The sequence below is a fragment of the Nyctereutes procyonoides genome, unplaced genomic scaffold (assembly GCF_905146905.1).
Source record: "Nyctereutes procyonoides isolate TBG_1078 unplaced genomic scaffold, NYPRO_anot_genome, whole genome shotgun sequence".
Classification (NCBI taxonomy): domain Eukaryota; kingdom Metazoa; phylum Chordata; class Mammalia; order Carnivora; family Canidae; genus Nyctereutes; species Nyctereutes procyonoides.
In genome coordinates, this window is record NW_026575028.1 from 6,901,712 (window position 1) to 6,918,863 (window position 17,152).

Sequence of the window (17,152 nt, forward strand, 5' to 3'; positions counted from 1 at the left end):
CTACCATTATGCTAGTTAGTATGGTGGTAGTTATCATTATTAGATATTGAGGTGATGGATTCCGGAGGAACCAGGCCTGAAACTGTTTCTTTCTTCTCTAATGTGCTTTCCCATTTTGCCTAAACACTGCCACCCAGGAAAGAGAGACAAACCAAGTCATGGCAAAGGCCCACTCCCCATGAGCTCTGGGTGCAGGTCAACAAGAAGGGTCATGAATCATTCCCCCCTGTCCCATTCCCATCAACCCCTTCCCTTAGTCTAGTCTCTGTCCATGAAGGCATTCCAAATGAAATGACAACAGGATCTTAAGAAATAAAAAAGACAGAGAACAGCAGGTGAACATCTTACCTCATCTTCATTCTCAGTCATATTGGTACCCAATTTCTGGACAACTGACTTGCCGCTGGTCTTCAACATTTTCTCTCGAACTTTGGTTTCATACTCAGGCCGGGAATGTTCCTAAAACCCAAGAGTCAATGTGTGGTTAGTAAACAGGCAGAGAGTGACTCTGTGGTTATAACCTGTGGGTTATAGCCTGTGGGTTATAACCAGACACCACAAGTACAGTAAAGTCAGGTTAGGATCAAATGCTATTGGACATGAACCATTACACCACACACGATCACAAGGAGTCTAGACCAGGAACACAATGTGGGGGGAGAGAGAAGGGACACACAACAGTTGTTACCACACTGAAAACCAAACCTGGGCACGTTCCTGGGGATGGCACCAGTGAGAAAGGAGAGAGGAAACGTTAACTGGGTAACTGATATGAACAGAAGCATCTGGTCATCCTACTAACTATCCTCATACCTCAAACTTTAAGTTTCAATGAGTCAAATTCCAGCTAGAGAAACAGATGTACCCCACAGCTGGGAGTTAGGACAATGACACAACTTCTTCCTGCTCCATTATTCTGCAAACTAAAATGGCGACCAATAAACATCAAAGTTAAAGATGGCCACAGGGAATCTTAAAACTCACTTGCCTGAACCTGTTTCCTGTACAGCCTAGGTGAGTAACTCATTGGCAAGTACACCAATGCTCAAGAGATATCACATAGCCATTCAGCAATACAAACCTGAATAGTGAGTCACCAGGCATGGGAAAGAGCACCTAACTAATCAAGAGGACTACGGTCAAATCAATGCAGATGCTGAAGCAGGAAGATGCATGACTTACTTCAAAGAGAATTTAACAGTGTACACCTGGCTTCATTGGCAGGTCTTCCCTGCAGCGTCCAAGGACGAATATCTTACAGGTGTGAGGGCTTCATGTTCCTGCATCATTTATCGATAACTCCTAGGCAAGGATTCAGGCTTTGGCTCACAGTTGACTCAGAGAACACACATTTCATTACCACCGCTTCACACGTTAGAGACTCCAAAAACCAACAAGCTAGTCTCCTGACCAGTCTTTGGCTTTCCCAGGACATGCCATGACATTGGAGAGGAGAAACCATGCGTGTGGCTTATAAACATGACCAATACAACATGACAAATTCAAGGGTATTAAGGCATCCCATCATTACTGATCTCTAAACATGCATCAGCCCCATCCCTTCCAAGACATCTCTGCTACAGCATACCTGGGGGAGTCTCCTGCCTCTCAAGTGGCCTAGAGTTTTATAGCTGCTACCACACGCAGTTCTTAGTTACATATTTTTCTTCTATTATTTCCTAGATGTTTTGGATGTGAGAGTCTTTTTATACTAATATGAGGATCTGCAATCTAATCTATCTTATTTTGTATTTCTCATAGTAATGAGCACCATGCAGAGCACCCAGAAATCTCTAAATGATTGTGAAGTTCACTGATTTTGTCTCTCACCTTTATCTGTTCTCCACCATATCATTTCCTAATGTGTATGCTAAAAGATTTGTAGTTTTTAAAAAGGGATTCCAGGGTCTAAGAGATTGGAAAAGGCCACACGATATACCACTTGAGAGAGGTAATTAGAGCATATCAGAAGCTCTGAAAAGTTCTACCGTGAAGACACTTGCCTAATGTTTTTAAACCCATCATTTCTTGCAAAAATCCTTTTGTCCCCATCAGTTAACATCCCACAGGAATAGTATGAGAACTTTGGTTTGAAGTTGGCCTCCATGCCCCTGAAATCTGGTACTTTTCATTTTTATTATTTCCATACAATATTTTCATTAAAAAAGCTATGGAAATATCTTTTCGGTGAGTATGATTATGTGCATTCTAAACCCCCTCTAGCTAGAGTTGTTTCTACCTTTCATACCTGGCAAAGGGGCTAAGAACTTCCCCTACTGACTAGGAGGGCTGCTCTTGACCTGCCTCTGACTTTCCAAAGATAGTCCGTGACATCACAGAGAGGCATGTCCTCACATCCCTCTAGTTGTGGCTATGGCCCACCTCATCCCATGCGAGACCCCCATTCAAAATCCCTTATCTGTCTAGAACAAGCTGAGCATTCTCAGCGTATAAACAGGAGTCCAGGACTCTCAAAGCAGAGTCTTAAGCTGTTCTGCATTCCAGCTAAAGCAGGTCAGACAAGGATCTCTCTGTCTGTGGCCAAGAAGATCAAGTGAGGTTACAGAATTCCTCAAAGGCAGGGAGCTGGACAACTGAGCTCCTGACCAGAGCAGAATCTAGCCCCTGTAGGGCCAATGCACCCATCCATGGGAGGGTCCTCCTTATTCCTAATGTTCCTCGTACACCCTGGTCTCTCTGGGTGGTAGTCTGATGCAAAATCATCAGAAATACATAACTCCTCCCACTAAAACCCTGGGAAATATTCCCAAAGTGGCTTCCACCTGGTTGGTCTCCTCAGGAGCTGTCTGAAGGACAGCTCAGGACCAGCCTTCTTTGATCTAAAGAGGTAAATCCAGAGACACAGTCAACAAATGTCTTCATCAAAGAGTTTTCAAGCTCCTGCTGCACTCTGCACTTCTTTCCAGGCTCTGAGGCCACAGTGGAGCCTATCTTCAAGTGAAGGAAGGTGACAATAAGCAAACGAACACACAAATAAGAAGCCAGCAGCTAGGGATAAGAAGAGTAGAAGAAATAAAACAAGATGGCTGCTTTAGAATGGGGATTCAGGGAAAGCCCGGAGTCTGAGGAGGGTAACATTTAGGATGGGATGGAAAAGCCAAGAAAGGACAGGCCATGTGGAGACTAGAGCATTCTAGGCAGAGGGAATAGCCAGTGCAAAGACTGGCATAAACCTGGGAGAGAATGAAGGTCTATGTGGCTAGAAGGTCTGAGCAAGGAGGAGAATAATATGTACTGAGGTCAGAAAAGGTAGGTAGAGAATTTGGCTTCCTTTGTGCTAGGAAGCCATGTAGGACACCTAAAATTTGATATGACAGATGAGGGATGGGAGAGACAGAGGGGAGGACATCTGTGTCAAGATAAGACCACAGTCTCTCAGAGGAACACATGGGGCCTGATAGAAGCTAACTGGGTCAGGGAGGGAGGCCCACTGAGCTGAAGATTAACCCATGTCAGAGCAAAAAACTCTTGAGGTCTGGCAGGCCTCCCTTCAGCAAGAACAGGATCCAAAGAGTCTTTCAGTAAGTCCCTCGAGGTGTCCCTGCTGGTTCCAAATGGAGGAACCCTTAGGCAGGGGCCACACCGACCCAGGAAGCTGATCTTGGGTTTGGTTGTTCAAGTCCTTCCCTACCCTGAAAGAAAGCAGTCTCCACCCTCCTTCCCTTCTCCGTGATTCGCCACCTGGACTTGAGTCACACCACTTGTTCAACTCTTCCTGGTGTGGCCCACATAGTATCTCCTAATGCAGACCATAGAGAAGCATGATGTCTTAGGGTTACAGAAAGCTGGCCCAGAGAATATTCCTGACACCTGGAGACAGTGTCTGGTTAAAATAGAAAAAAACTCCTAATCATGACCTCCAAGGGCTCCTGTCTCCCTCTCCCCAGTGTCCAAGTCATACCTGCCATGGTATGCTCCTGCTTCTCACCTGAATGCACGTTAAACCTGCTCACACTTCAGATAAGTCCTAGGACTCTTGCAAAGTCATAAATATAATTCTATCCTGCCCTCTATGCCTTCCCATGACCTACAAGAGACACAGACCAGCTGTCAATAAGCCCCCTGTCCTGGCTACATGGCTGTATTTATTGCTTCGGCCATCCCCAAACCCGTTCCTGCATCCAACTGCACTGCACTTTCTGGACATCTTGCTTTTTCTGATCTACACCTCAATTTTCCCAGATCAAGACTTCTGCTTGCTGTTTCTCCTTGTGGGCACCCTCTCCCCTCTTTGCTACCCAGTGAAATTTGACCAGTCTTCAAAACTCAGGTTAAAAAAAAATGCACTCCTCTTCTGGCTACATTAGCCAGAAGAAATTTCTCTTACATATTCACCATCGCATTCTAAATATTCAGAGGCCAGAAAGCACCCTAGCTGAGTGTAAGCCTTTGGAGCTACTCAGAGACTGTTTGACATAGTTCCATACTCCATACTAAAAGGTGGTACATAGTAGGTGCTTAATGCCTATGTTCAGACTATACTGAATTTAAAGCATGTTTGATATTCTAGTCTGAAATATAAACACGTTTAAGGAAAAGACAAGGCTGTCCTCCCTCTCAACCATGCCTGGCTCAGGGCTTGCACACTCAGGGCACACAAACCATGCTGTAGAACCAAGCCACTTTGCAGTAAGTTCACCCAGCAGATGTGACCAGAGCCCATGAGGAACATCTCCTTGTGCTACAGGCAAACCAGTCTTGGCCAGACCCCTCTCAGCCTGCCTAAGAGTTCCTGAGATCATGTACCTCCCATGAGGTTACCACTGCTCTCTGGGTTCGTCAGAAAGCAGGAAACCTGGCTACAGAAAGAAAATTGATTATATTTCCAACCCTTCCAAGAGCCTGTGACTGAGATTTTTGAAGGCATCGAATCATAACCTATGGCTTTCTCTGTGTGTGTTTACACCTCCTAGCAGAGACTGGCTGGCTTCCACAGCTCTACTTAGCAGACACACCTAGCTTGTCTCTGGACCCATTTAGGCCTGGATGCCAGGATGTTTCTTCTTCTCTTCTTGGGAGACATGATAGGCCCTGCATTAGGAGAACAGAGCTCCCACTTCCCCACACGTGGCCAAAACTCCCTTGTCAATCTCTCTGCTGAAGCAGATGGAACCCGTATGATTAGAATGTCCCAACAGGACCACCCCCACAGTCCCACTTTTACTGGAAGCACTCATTTGGTCATTATTCCCCCAAGAAATGCAATTGCTTTCATTATTCCCTGATGCTTATCTTCCTAATTTGTATCCTCTCTGAAGGTAGAATCCAAGTGTATATTCTCTGATCTGCCGCAGAACCCATGATGGTCGCCAAGCATATGCTGAATGCACCGGGCTGGAATACAGTGAGCACACATACTCAATGCATGGTAATGGAAATGCCCACCTGCTCCATTAGAGCATCAAGGAGAAGAGATGACATCATGCTATAGACATATGGAGCCATGCAGGCTTGAGAACAAGAGTAAATTGCAGATTTCATTTGTTTGGTCGTAAGACAACAGGGCCACAAAGCCAGCAATCCGAAGCCTAAGGTGAGGCACATCCATTACTGTGGGAGAAAGCAGAAAAGGCCTGCTCTCCATGCAGCTGCCATAATGCCTGTGGCCAGGATTTGCAAGTAACTACTCAGGCAAATGCCAGTGTCTTCTGGTCTTTCCAGACACTGTCCTCAGCACCTCAACAACAATGTCCACAATATCAGGAGCCTCTATACAATATTCACATCTGTTCAGTCAATGGGAACATGCAGGAATAGATAAGAACTGTGAGCAACTGTGCACACGTTACTCATTGCCAGCTTCCTGACATCAGGAATGGGGCTCTAGTTCTCATAGGAGCCAGAGGGAAGGCTGATTTGTTTTCAGTCATTAAGTATTATCTGTCCATAAAACTAGACTCTAAAAGAACCTACCCTTTGCCCTTAGCTCATCTGCCAGTTTGACCCATCCTTTACTGGCTTACACTGTAGTAGTTCATTGCTTCTTTCGCCTTCCATAGGCATCAAAGGCAATCAGCCTCTGGCACCCATACCTCTCCCTTGGTCTTCAGTAGGCTTACAGAGGCGTTCTGACATATGCATTCTGGGTTACATGATAGCGATTCCTGCTCTCTGGCCTCATGCACACTAGCACCCAGGAGATGGGAGGTAGAGGAATGTCAAGTTAAATCTCAAAGCTACCACAAAGGCTTTTCTCTCGTGCCATTTCTTTTTCCAGTGAGGTTCACCAGGACATCTGACTACCCATCAGGTCCAATGTCTTGCTGCTCAAGAGAAGAGCAGGGATTTGAACTCTTGACTTCAGTGCATATCAACCATGGTTAAGACCATGGAGCCAGTGACTAGCTGATGTGACCCCAAATGTTAAGTGGTCATCTCACTCCAGAAAATCTATTTCCAGAATGAAATCAAGCAAGGGCCCAGAGAAGTATGCAAAGGAACTCACTTCTTCCTCTTCTATACCAGTCAGGTCCCAGAAGTAGCCCAGCCGCATCTGTAATCTCTTCCAGTTTTCAAGAAACATGGTAGCTTAAAAAGAAAGAAGAAATCCTATTAAAGAATGGATTTTGAGTACCCTTTGGGTTCACCAATAGGGGTGGAGGATAAACTTGGAGGTTTCAAATTTTTGGACTCTCTTTAAAGCACTTACTCCCTTCCTCCTACTTCTAGCTGGAACTGCTCAAAATATTCCCCATCCCTGAGAGCCCGATAGATGTTAAGGGGAGATACACCCACACACACATCTAGGTTATGAGAAGAGGGTGAACAGTGACCTCTAGAAATGAAAGAAAGATGGAAGGATGAAGAAAACGAGAATGGAAGGGTCTGTAGTCTTTTTTGACAATGTTCATCTTCCCTACACATACATTCTTTCTTCCTGCCCCATCCTCAGAGCCCTCACTCTTTTTCCCATCTTTGTGTCTCTAGCACCACTTCCCTTCTCTGGACCCCAAGCATCCCATCCTGAGACTATGTAACAGTCTCCTAATGGTTCCATTGACTCCAGTGTCTCAGCCTTCCAAGGCAGCCTGCATGCCGCTGGCAGAGTCCTCTCCCTGAAGGGGCATTTGCCCAGCCCTCCATCTGTTTAGCAAGTAGCTGCTGAGGGCCTCCCTACACTCCCATACCCACATGCCAGTCAGTCTGCCTGCCACCTGCAGCCCCTTGAAGGGCCAGCCCAACATGGTCCAGGGAAAACCAACCCCTCCACTCTACAGCCGTGGCTTGTCATACCAAGTCTGAACACCTAATCCAGAGCCTGCTGAGGGACTATGCAGATTCTCTCTTTTGAAAACTGAAACCAAGAGACACAAAAGGAAGCAGGAATGGGATGAGCCACACAGCTAATACCCAAAAGGAGAAAGGGCCAGGATTTCTGACAGCTCCTCCAGCTCCGGTTCCCAGAAGCCTGGCTCCCTTCCATTACCTGCACCCATGAGCTTGCTTCTTGCTTTCTTATAACATAGCTCTTGTTCTTTGAGCAAGCTGGAATAAATTTCCAACCCTGCACAAAGAACTGGGCCTGCCTGAGGTATCTGTAATACACAAAACACTGTCCTAGACACCACGAGGGAGATCAGGTGAATCTTATGTGGATGTTGCTCTCAAACTGTTTACAGTCTATAGGGAATGGCTGTAAACAACTACAATAAAAGGCACAAAGTGATCAGGGCCTTAAGAAAGGCACAGTAAAAGGCTGTGGGCAGGCAGCAGAGGGAGTTCTGATTGCTAGAGAAGCCATGTGAGCTTGAAGAACAATGACACCTGGACAGTGAAGAAGGGGCGAGGAGAGGGAAGATGCCAACACTCCCCCATCTAGACTTTCAATGGCTCCCTATTGTCTTAAGTTCTTTTCTCTTGATGGGGGGATCCTTTGTATGTGGCCTGACCCATGTGTCTACTAAATCCATTCCTTTGGTCTGTCAACACACAACCTCACAGCTGCATCACTGCTACGGTCACCTCCTCATTGCCCTCCCCATCTCCAACTCATGCAAACTGTCCTGCCTCCCTATGCTGCCCTCCACTGCCTACCACCATCCTTTCCTGATCCATTCTGCTTGGGGCACCCTCTTTTCTACACTTCTACTGTACTTAGAGTCCAGTGCCCTGGAAAGGAAGGGAAGTGATACTCTCTGAGGTCACCCCCACACCTCGACACCACCCACCAGGAAAACCCCCGGTGCCCTTCACTGTGTGCAGCACTGCACTGTTGGTTGCCATTCAGGTCTGCAGCATAGTAATTGGACTGTGAAATTCCTCAGCTCTTAGCTGGCTGTTTACCTCGGGCACGGCACAGAACTAAGCAGAACAAACACCCACAGATTGGTTGAATGCGCAGTTGCTAACAGCTACATTTGTTTTACATGGTGCTGTGTTACAGTGCACAGATTCATGTGGTTTCTCCCTTGGATTTGAGGCTTTTTCACATAAGTGCATCCTGACCTCCCAACACTGGAATGGGGCTGGGGATGCTCTGAGAGCAAGGTGGGGAGGAGGGCATTTCTCCTTTTCCTATCCTTGTCTCAGTGCCTGAGGAGGGCTCTGCATACAGCAGGGCTCAGAATGCTTCCTGACTGCAGGCTCTATAAAGAGAAGCCAGACCATGGGAACAGATGAGAGGGAGCAAAGAAGTCACTGAAGAGGAGTCATGAGGACAAGGGAGGATTGTCATAATGGCAAAGAACAGCTCACATCTCCTGTGTGCCCTGTATGCCAGGCACTATGCTAAGTGCTCTACACACATATCTCATTCACCCAACACAAGAACCCTATGAGGTAGGTATTCCTTAACCATTCTTAAGGATGAGCATGATGATGTCCAAAGGTTAAGAATCTTGCCGTAGGTATATGGTACCTGGGTTAAGAGTGCTGACTTTTATGACACAGAGCTAGATCTGCACTGTCTTGTGATGGACCCCAGCTGGTAAGGAGTAGGACTGTGAGACACACATCTAGGACCACCTGGCCCCTAGGTCAATGTTCTTAACTTCTATTCAGAACAGAGTTCAGAAACCCCGTCCCTTTACTTTCCTTTTCAGTAAGGCTTCATTCACTTTCTGAAGCTCCCTAGAATCCGAAGCCAAACCACAGAGGAGCTGGGAGCTAGGCCTGAAGGCTCCACAGACCCAGTCCATACTGACCAGCACCCTCCATGTGCCCGGGCTCAGTAGCCCCTACTATGGTTCCACTGACAGAGAATCTCTCTGCAGAGAACCACTTCTCCCCAGTCTTCCTTCTGGCAGATTGGGCCTCAGGCCAGGCCCACCACGCACAGCACCACTGATCATAATAATCATTGTAATGAGAGGCAGTACTATTATTTTTAATTGTAATTTGCAGGCAATCATGCCCAGCGGCTCTTGGCTGCTGCAACGAAATACACAATCACATAAAACACAGCAAAGCTGTTAAAAAAAAAAAAAAAACACAACTGAAGCCCACGCTATGCCAGGAAGCTCTGACGCATCCCACCCTTTATGCTTTTCCTGTGTTGCCACATGAGAGGGAGCAAGAGGGGCAGGGGCAGCGGCAGTAAATTACCACAGATCCCAGGGGGTAGGAGGCATCTGTTAATTACAGCTATTGAGGAAAGAGATGAGGTTGTTGTTGGGGCTTGAGAGTGGCAAAGTACAACTGAAAACCAAGTTTCTCTACAACAAGGAATTACATCCCCAGGAAGTCTGTAAGGGATCATGGACTCAGTATTATGAAACTATAGCCACTCAAGTCATGGGAATCCCTTAAGACAAATAAATGGGAATTAGGATTGCAATGTATCGAACATTGAATGTGCATTCCAGGTTCCAAATCAGTTCTGATGGATCTGGGGTAATCACGAGATGTCCTGCTTAACAAGCAGACACAGAGCTGCTACCTAAGGCTCCCTAGGCAACAAGCTTCAGCTTCAGCTGGTTCTATTGAGTTCCTCCTGGGAACACTTCCAGAGCCACATGGTGATAAGTGTCACTTCCTCCTACTCTCTGTCCCTACTTCTGTGGGCTGACTACTGCCTGTGTGCCCCTAGGCAGTGCATTTCCACCTGAGAACAGAGAATAGAGTGTCCCCTGGAAATGTTCCTTGGTGGCCTAGTAATATGGCAATCTTTCCAGTCTGGTTCTATCTCCACCCAAGGAGAGGTCCCTACAGGGAACAGAAAAAGCTTGTGTTATTACTCCTAGCACTACTGAAAACAGACCTCTCCCACTCTCCTCTTCACACTTTCAGGAATGTGTGACTCATGGTCCCATCCTGGCATGTCCTCCAGGCCCCACGGAGTCAGAGATAATCAAGCATCCTCTGCAGTGGGATTACAACCCTGCCATTCTGTGATCTAATGGAGAAACTAAGGGCCTGCATATCCAATGATGAGTAAAAAGTGAAAATCAGGTGGCTACTCAAGATGGGCTGAACCATGTTGACTTTGTTCCTTGTATGATACATGTGGGTGTATCTTCTTGGAAATGTCCAGTTATCACAGGGTTATTATTTTGGGTTATTCCATTCCAGTTTGTGAACAGAAGTGTTTCCGTGTGTATGCGTGTGTGTGTGTGTGTGTGTGTGTGTGTGTGTGTTTATGGTCAGATGGCTATGGCCCAGAGAAAGTTTATTACCCTAATACTCTGGGGAGACAAAGGGAGGAGGAAGAAAATGATGGAACTATCTGTTCTTTCCTTCACAAATCCCTTTGGTGGAAATACTGAAAACACTACTCTGGCATTGAGTAAAATCTCTACTGTCTGCACTCATGGTGTCCGGAAATTGCACAGAATCTAGAGTCAGGAGATCAAGTTTGGGCCAACATTCCCCACCAGCTAACTCTGTGGCCATGGCAGTCACCCCACAACTCTGAGTGTTATTATAGTGGACATTGATGACTTCCCCTATCTTAGTAGATACATCTGGAGTTCCTCATGCGTGTGCTAGGGATTTTCTTTTTTTTTTAATGTATATTTTTTTATTGTAGTTCAATTTGCCAACATATAGTATAACACCCAGTGCTCATCCCGTCAAGTGCCCTCCTCAGTGCCTGTCACCCAGTCACCAACCCATCCCCCCACCCACCTCCCCTTCCACTACCCATTGTTCATTTCCCAGTTAGGAGTCTCTCATGTTTTGTCACCCTCTCTGATTCTTCCCACTCATTTTAAAACATGTGTTGGGTTCAAATTCTGAATAATTTCTACATGAGATTAATACAAGATGACTATCTCATATCTTTTAAAAAATACATAAAACTATGCAGGAATTCCTAGTACTACTCACATATAAAAGTAAAAGAGAGAAATCTATTGTCCCTAAAATACTTCTTAAGGTATAAAGACTAAATACTAAAGAACATAAATCAAAGGATATGGGCTTTAGAGCATGGTCACTGTACCCATTTAAGGTATTACCAAAATAAGGTATTACCACTTACCCCACAGAGCCATGAAGATAGAGAAGAAGACGGTGGCAGGGTTGTCAAACAGGTGGCTTGCCTTTGCTGTGCCACAGGCTGAGCTGAGGTTCCAGTAATCACAGGACTTGTCACACAGGGGACACATGGTGAAGGCATTCTGCTGGTCACACATCTCTTTGCTGAGGAAGAGAGAGGCTGCTGGGTCAATGAGAGCTAAGGCAGGACCCACCACAAGCAAGCTGCTCTAAAGACATCTCCCACTCCAAATCCACGGCCAAGTTTATTTGCTCCAAAAGTGAGGTGTGTTAAAGACATTGGAATTGGATTCTTTGCCATGAGAGCATTATTCCTGTATTTTTTTCAAAGAAACGGGTGGGCCCCTTCTGAGGTATGGACCCGTCATTAGAGGTATTCTAGCAGAAAATTCATGAGCATCTGCCAGGAATGTTGTACACTGCAGGATGATCCATAAAGTCCCTTCAAAATGTGCTGAGTCTAAGAGATTGGTGGGGAGCACCAACAACTATGAATCCGTCACCTGTCTGAAATTGGATTTCACCATCATCATGCAAGCACAGACCATCTCCTTTAAAGCCTACTGGCTGCCTCACAGATGTGTGAGACCTGGTCATGAGAAGCAAACACAAGAGTATGGCTGGATCAACACAAGCTCTAATTTCTCAAGGAGAAGCCACGTGAAGAAGACTGGAGTCAGAGCTGGGTTAGAGGCCCTTTCCAAATGCACCAGCTGCATGAACATTTGTAGAATGGGATCTAACCTCAGCCTAGTAAGAATGATCAAAACCATGAAATGGGACTAGGGGGAATGAAAGAATAGGGTAATTTCTTCCAAAGTCTAGATTCTATGATACTTATAGAGAGAAGCATGAGTCAAATAACCGTTAGCTATATTCTAACCTAGTCTCAGTATATTTCTATTTAGTGGACTAATGAATATAGTTGAAATTCCATTCACTCTTTCGATGGTTAGCTATCCAATAAATTCAGGCTTATATGAATGCTTGCGAATAAGAACCAAAGTACTACCAGCCCTAATTGGCTTCCCTAGCGTCCCTCCACACTACATATTGGTAGGAAAATGAGTGAACTCATCACTCTGGTGTGTAATGTTTCCCCTGGGGAATGGGTAGGTGGTTATGTTCATTGTTTGGGGCAGCAGGGTGGAGAACTCAAGATTTAATGAAAATGAAGCATTGGCTGTTCTCATGGAGCAGCTGGAGACACAGTTATGGGGAGGCAGAGGGTCCTACACTGAAAACCACTGTTTTGTTCCCTCTGGAAAAAGGCTGCAGAGGGTACTACAGAGCATGGCTGATGAGTGGGAGGCCATCACCAGGGTGAGCTGGCTGGTACCCTATGTGCTAATGGAAGTGCTTAGATGAAACCCAGAAGTCAAGGGGTGCCTGGGTCCAGCTCCCCTTCATTAGGAAGATGAAGGGCTTTCCTGAGGACTGTCCCTGGCTGTCAAGTCCCAGCTTTCAGGTTTGTTTTTAATGAGCTATTAAGCCCACAGCAAGGAAAGGCCTTCTGTGTGAGAGAATGGAAACTCTAGGTCTCTAAGAATAAATCCTCGTTCCTCCACTTGACTTGCTGCTAAGCTCTCCATTGGCAAGTGTCAATACCAGTGACTCATTCACAATGACAATATTAAATAATAACATCTTAATAGTAAGTTCAGCCATGCTGGTTTCACTTGGGCACATTCTTATGGGTAACTAGAGAGCAAGGTTTATTCTGTCTTCTGGGTCAGACAAGTGTCTGGTGTATCATTGAGAAGGAGTTTCTACTTTCAGAGAGGAGAGTCCCCTCCTAGAAAACAGATTCACACAGAAAACTGTTGGTCCATATAAATTTTAGTAAGGGGCTGTGCGTTTAAGCCATGTCTGAGAACATAAGAGGTTCCTCAATGCTGCCCTTCAGGTATATGTGTGTGTCAGGGATGTCACTTTGCTTTTTGGGGCTTTTATTTTATTTTTTACACATAGACTTGGGGAGGGATACTCCTAGCCTAAACCTAATCAAAAGCAGTCGATGCCAAAAGGTCAGGAATGAAAAATGTGCTAGCAACTAGCTAACAAAGTACAAAGCACTTTGAAACATAAGTGCTGTGTCTGTTTTTGGGAGGACAGTCAACTGCTGATCATTTGTACAAAATGGCAGCCATCATCGCATGGCTATTCCCTAGATCATTTAAATTTGAAGTCAGAATGCTTTATATGTATTGGGTCGTATTGTTTGCTTGTTTGTCTGTTTGAATGCAAGCAGTTTGAACAGAATTCTGGAGAAATTCTGCCTCAGGATGATATTAAAATGACTTTGCATTCTCTGAGAGAGGCTGCCTGCCTAGGCAAGGCTGAAAAGAGAAGTGGAAAGATGAGAGGAACTCGGCTAGAATTGAAATCCTATCTGGGTTATTCATGAACTGCATAATCCATGGATTTCTAGTTGGAAGCAACTGTGCCTATAAATCGAATGCTGTATTTCTCCAGTCTATCATTTTCTCTAGAAAGCACAAGAAGGTTGATAAATGGCCCAGCAATCAGCTGAACCAGAACCCCAAAGTGAGTGGTGTTCTTAATCAGTAACTCATTGCTCACAAGTTAGATGATGCAAGGCTGTGCTGGTGTGAAGGGAGAAGGTGCAACATGGCAATTATTCCAGAAATTCAGACACAGTGTCTGCTGTTAAGGTCTCAGACCTGAAGTAACCTTTTTGTTTTTTAATAAGATGGTTTAGATCAATCAGCCTTTTTTTTTTAACGCTCCAGTCTTCCCTACCCATATAAGCAAGTACCTAATAAATGGAACCAACCCTTATAGTAAATTCTATAGATATTTCATTCACATGTGGAATTATTTTTCATAAGTCATATTTGTATCTCATATATCAAAGTTGCTGAAGATAAAAGGTACCATTTAAAGTTCCACATAATGTAAATTTTCTGCTTTTGATATCGTCCTAAAGTTATATGAGACATAACCACTGGGGAGAACTGGATGAAGGCCACATTTAAAAAAAAATGATGCATAGATAGTAAACTCCAGGCTTAATGTCAAAATTAGAAACCCTGTAAAGTAACCCCAGGAATGGTACAAGTTTTTAATCATGCTTAGGCATTGGTGACAGACACAGATCCCGGAAGAGTATGTATTTGTTTAGATTCAGTATTAGGATTTAAAGACTATCCTTTTGTTGATAGGGAGTGCTATTTTATGAATTTTCATCAAGTCCATTGAGCCTAGATTTTTTTTTGAGCCTAGATTTTTGATGGGTATATAATTATGATTAAAGAGCAGTCCTTTAAAAAATATTCATAATACACTTATTTTTTTCTATTATTTACATCTTCATTTATCACATCCCACCTGAGTCTGAACAACCAACAACCAAAATTTCAGCTTTACAACATCAATTTCAAACTTTTTTTGACTGTGACCTACAGTTTAAAAGCGATCTTTTATATCAGATTCCAGTATGCAAATATATATATATATTCCCCCTCTCCTCTATAAACATACTTATATAGCTAACTAAAATTTCATGAAGCAATACCCATACTTCCTTCTTGTGATGAGTACTAACATTATATTTCATTCTATTCTTTGCTATCTTATTCTCATTCATTTAAAAAAATAACCATTACACTGATTCTACAATCCACTAATGGGTTGCTATATGTAGTTTATGAAATATTATACATTCTGACAGGTAATAAGATACATCTGCAGTGATAATGATCACATTTTACATGCATATATACCATATATGAGTGCATGTGTATAGATATATATTTTTCAGTATGTGTAGACCATGGTCATTTCCAGCTATAATGGTCACCATCGGATGTATTCCCAGATGAGGAACCAAGGCATACGTCCTAAATCCTGATGTAAACCGGCACTCCGATGGCCCACCCTCTACATTGGCCCTGGTTCTCCATGCACAGTGTAGAGTTTTCTAGTTTGAATCAACCTGAGCCCCAGCTCTCTAGGGATCAAACTGGGCAAGAGAAACGTGGGAGCCATGTTTTCTAAGAAATGACCAAGCAAAGCCAGTTGGCTGCCAAGGAGGATATGAGCATTCTGGGAGACTTTACATCTTTTTTTAAAGATTTTATTTATTTATTTATTTATTTATTTATTTATTTATTTATTTATTTATGAGAGAGAGAGAGAGAGAGAATATAAGCATGAGCAGGAGGGAGAGGGAGAAGGAGAGGGAGAAGCAGATTCCCGATGAGCAGGGAGCCCAATGCAGGACTCATCCCAGGGCCCTGAGATCATGACCTCAGCCTAAGGCAGATGCTTAATCCACTGAGCCAGCCAGGTGCCCAAGACTTCATATATTATGGGAAAAGTAAAGACTTTGGAGTAGAAGACAATTGAGGTCAAATCAGGTTGTAACAATTATTAGTTGCTGTAGTCGGACCAGTTATATGACTGCACTAGCATCAATTTCTCCATCTCTGTTAGTTTAAAATAAAACCAATCTAACAGTTTACAACCATGATCTCTACAGGATCAAAGAAACTAGTACATGAGAAACACCCAGCACCATACCTGGCACAAAGCAAGCATTTGGTAAGTATTAGTTTTTCCCTCATGCTAGTTGTCCTGAGGGAGGCAGAACCTCCAACCTATATGTTATGTGATAAAGGTCACAGAGTTCCAAGTCAAAACACTGAGCAGCTGGTACTGGAGTGTTATACACAAAAATATCCAAATCCTTGTCTCTTATACCGTTATTTAGCTTTGTTCTAACTATTGGAAACACCAACCCTAGTTTCTAATTCATAAGACCATTTCTGTAGATTATGTAGATGGTAACAAGAAGAGATAACTGGTAACTCCTTTCCCCAAAGGAGCCCAGCTCTTGGCCCTTTCTTCAGAATGGCCATTACTTCCTCCAACTACAGTGGACACCCACAGTCTGCCAAGTGTCCTCATTCACCTGGCTACTGAGGGAACATCCTATTGGTACAATGTGATCCTGCCCCACAGCCACGACTATGGGCCCAGGGCCTGTACCCTAATCCAAAGTGAGTCAATAGAAAAAAAAAGTGAGTCAATAGGACTTTTTCATATGGAACCACTCAAAGAGAAAGCTCTAAGAAACAATACCTATGAGCTATTGGTAGGAATGTTTATATCCAATGGGGAAAATCTGTAGTGAAACAAATACAGGAAAGAACCAGAGATGGGAAATAAACAAGAGTCCCTATTTCCATTGGCCCTTATGCTAGCCACATGCCTGCCACTGTGTTCCCTGATACACCCCAGAATCCTCATAATAGATTCCCCTTCTTTTCTTTTTTCTTTTTCTTTTTCTTCAGCTAGTTCATGTTGCATTTCTATCACTTGCAACTGAAAAAGTATTAAAATACATTAACCATGCTTTGGTTTTCAAGGACGGTTTTGAATATGTCAAGAGATTTAAATTCTAAATATAAGTTAAGTGTCTCTCTTGCGACTTGTACTTTATTTCCACGTATGTTGATTCTTTCAACAATTATTTATTAATATTCTACTGTGTGCCAAACATTGTCTCCTTGAATCCTCACAACTAGGCACATGTTATTATCCCTGTTTACAGCCAAGGGAAGGAAGATTCAGGGAATGAAGCTATCCACTCTTACAACTACTATGTAATGCTGTCCATCCTAAAGGATGCTATTTTTTTTAAGAGAGAGACAGAGAGAGGAGACAGAGT

At 44.1% G+C, this 17,152-nt stretch overlaps 1 protein-coding gene across 1 annotated transcript in view; it reads right to left on the bottom strand.

The window, feature by feature from the left end:
* Positions 1-17,152, bottom strand: part of ANO2 (anoctamin 2) — a 340,992-nt gene that overhangs the window by 155,470 nt on the left and 168,370 nt on the right. Inside the window, exons 12-14 of the mRNA XM_055315496.1 lie at positions 11,441-11,601; positions 6,467-6,549; positions 349-459 (exon numbers count right to left, since the gene is read on the bottom strand). Of these exons, the coding sequence (XP_055171471.1) occupies positions 349-459; positions 6,467-6,549; positions 11,441-11,601 (355 nt within the window). The remainder of the gene's footprint in view (positions 1-348; positions 460-6,466; positions 6,550-11,440; positions 11,602-17,152) is intronic.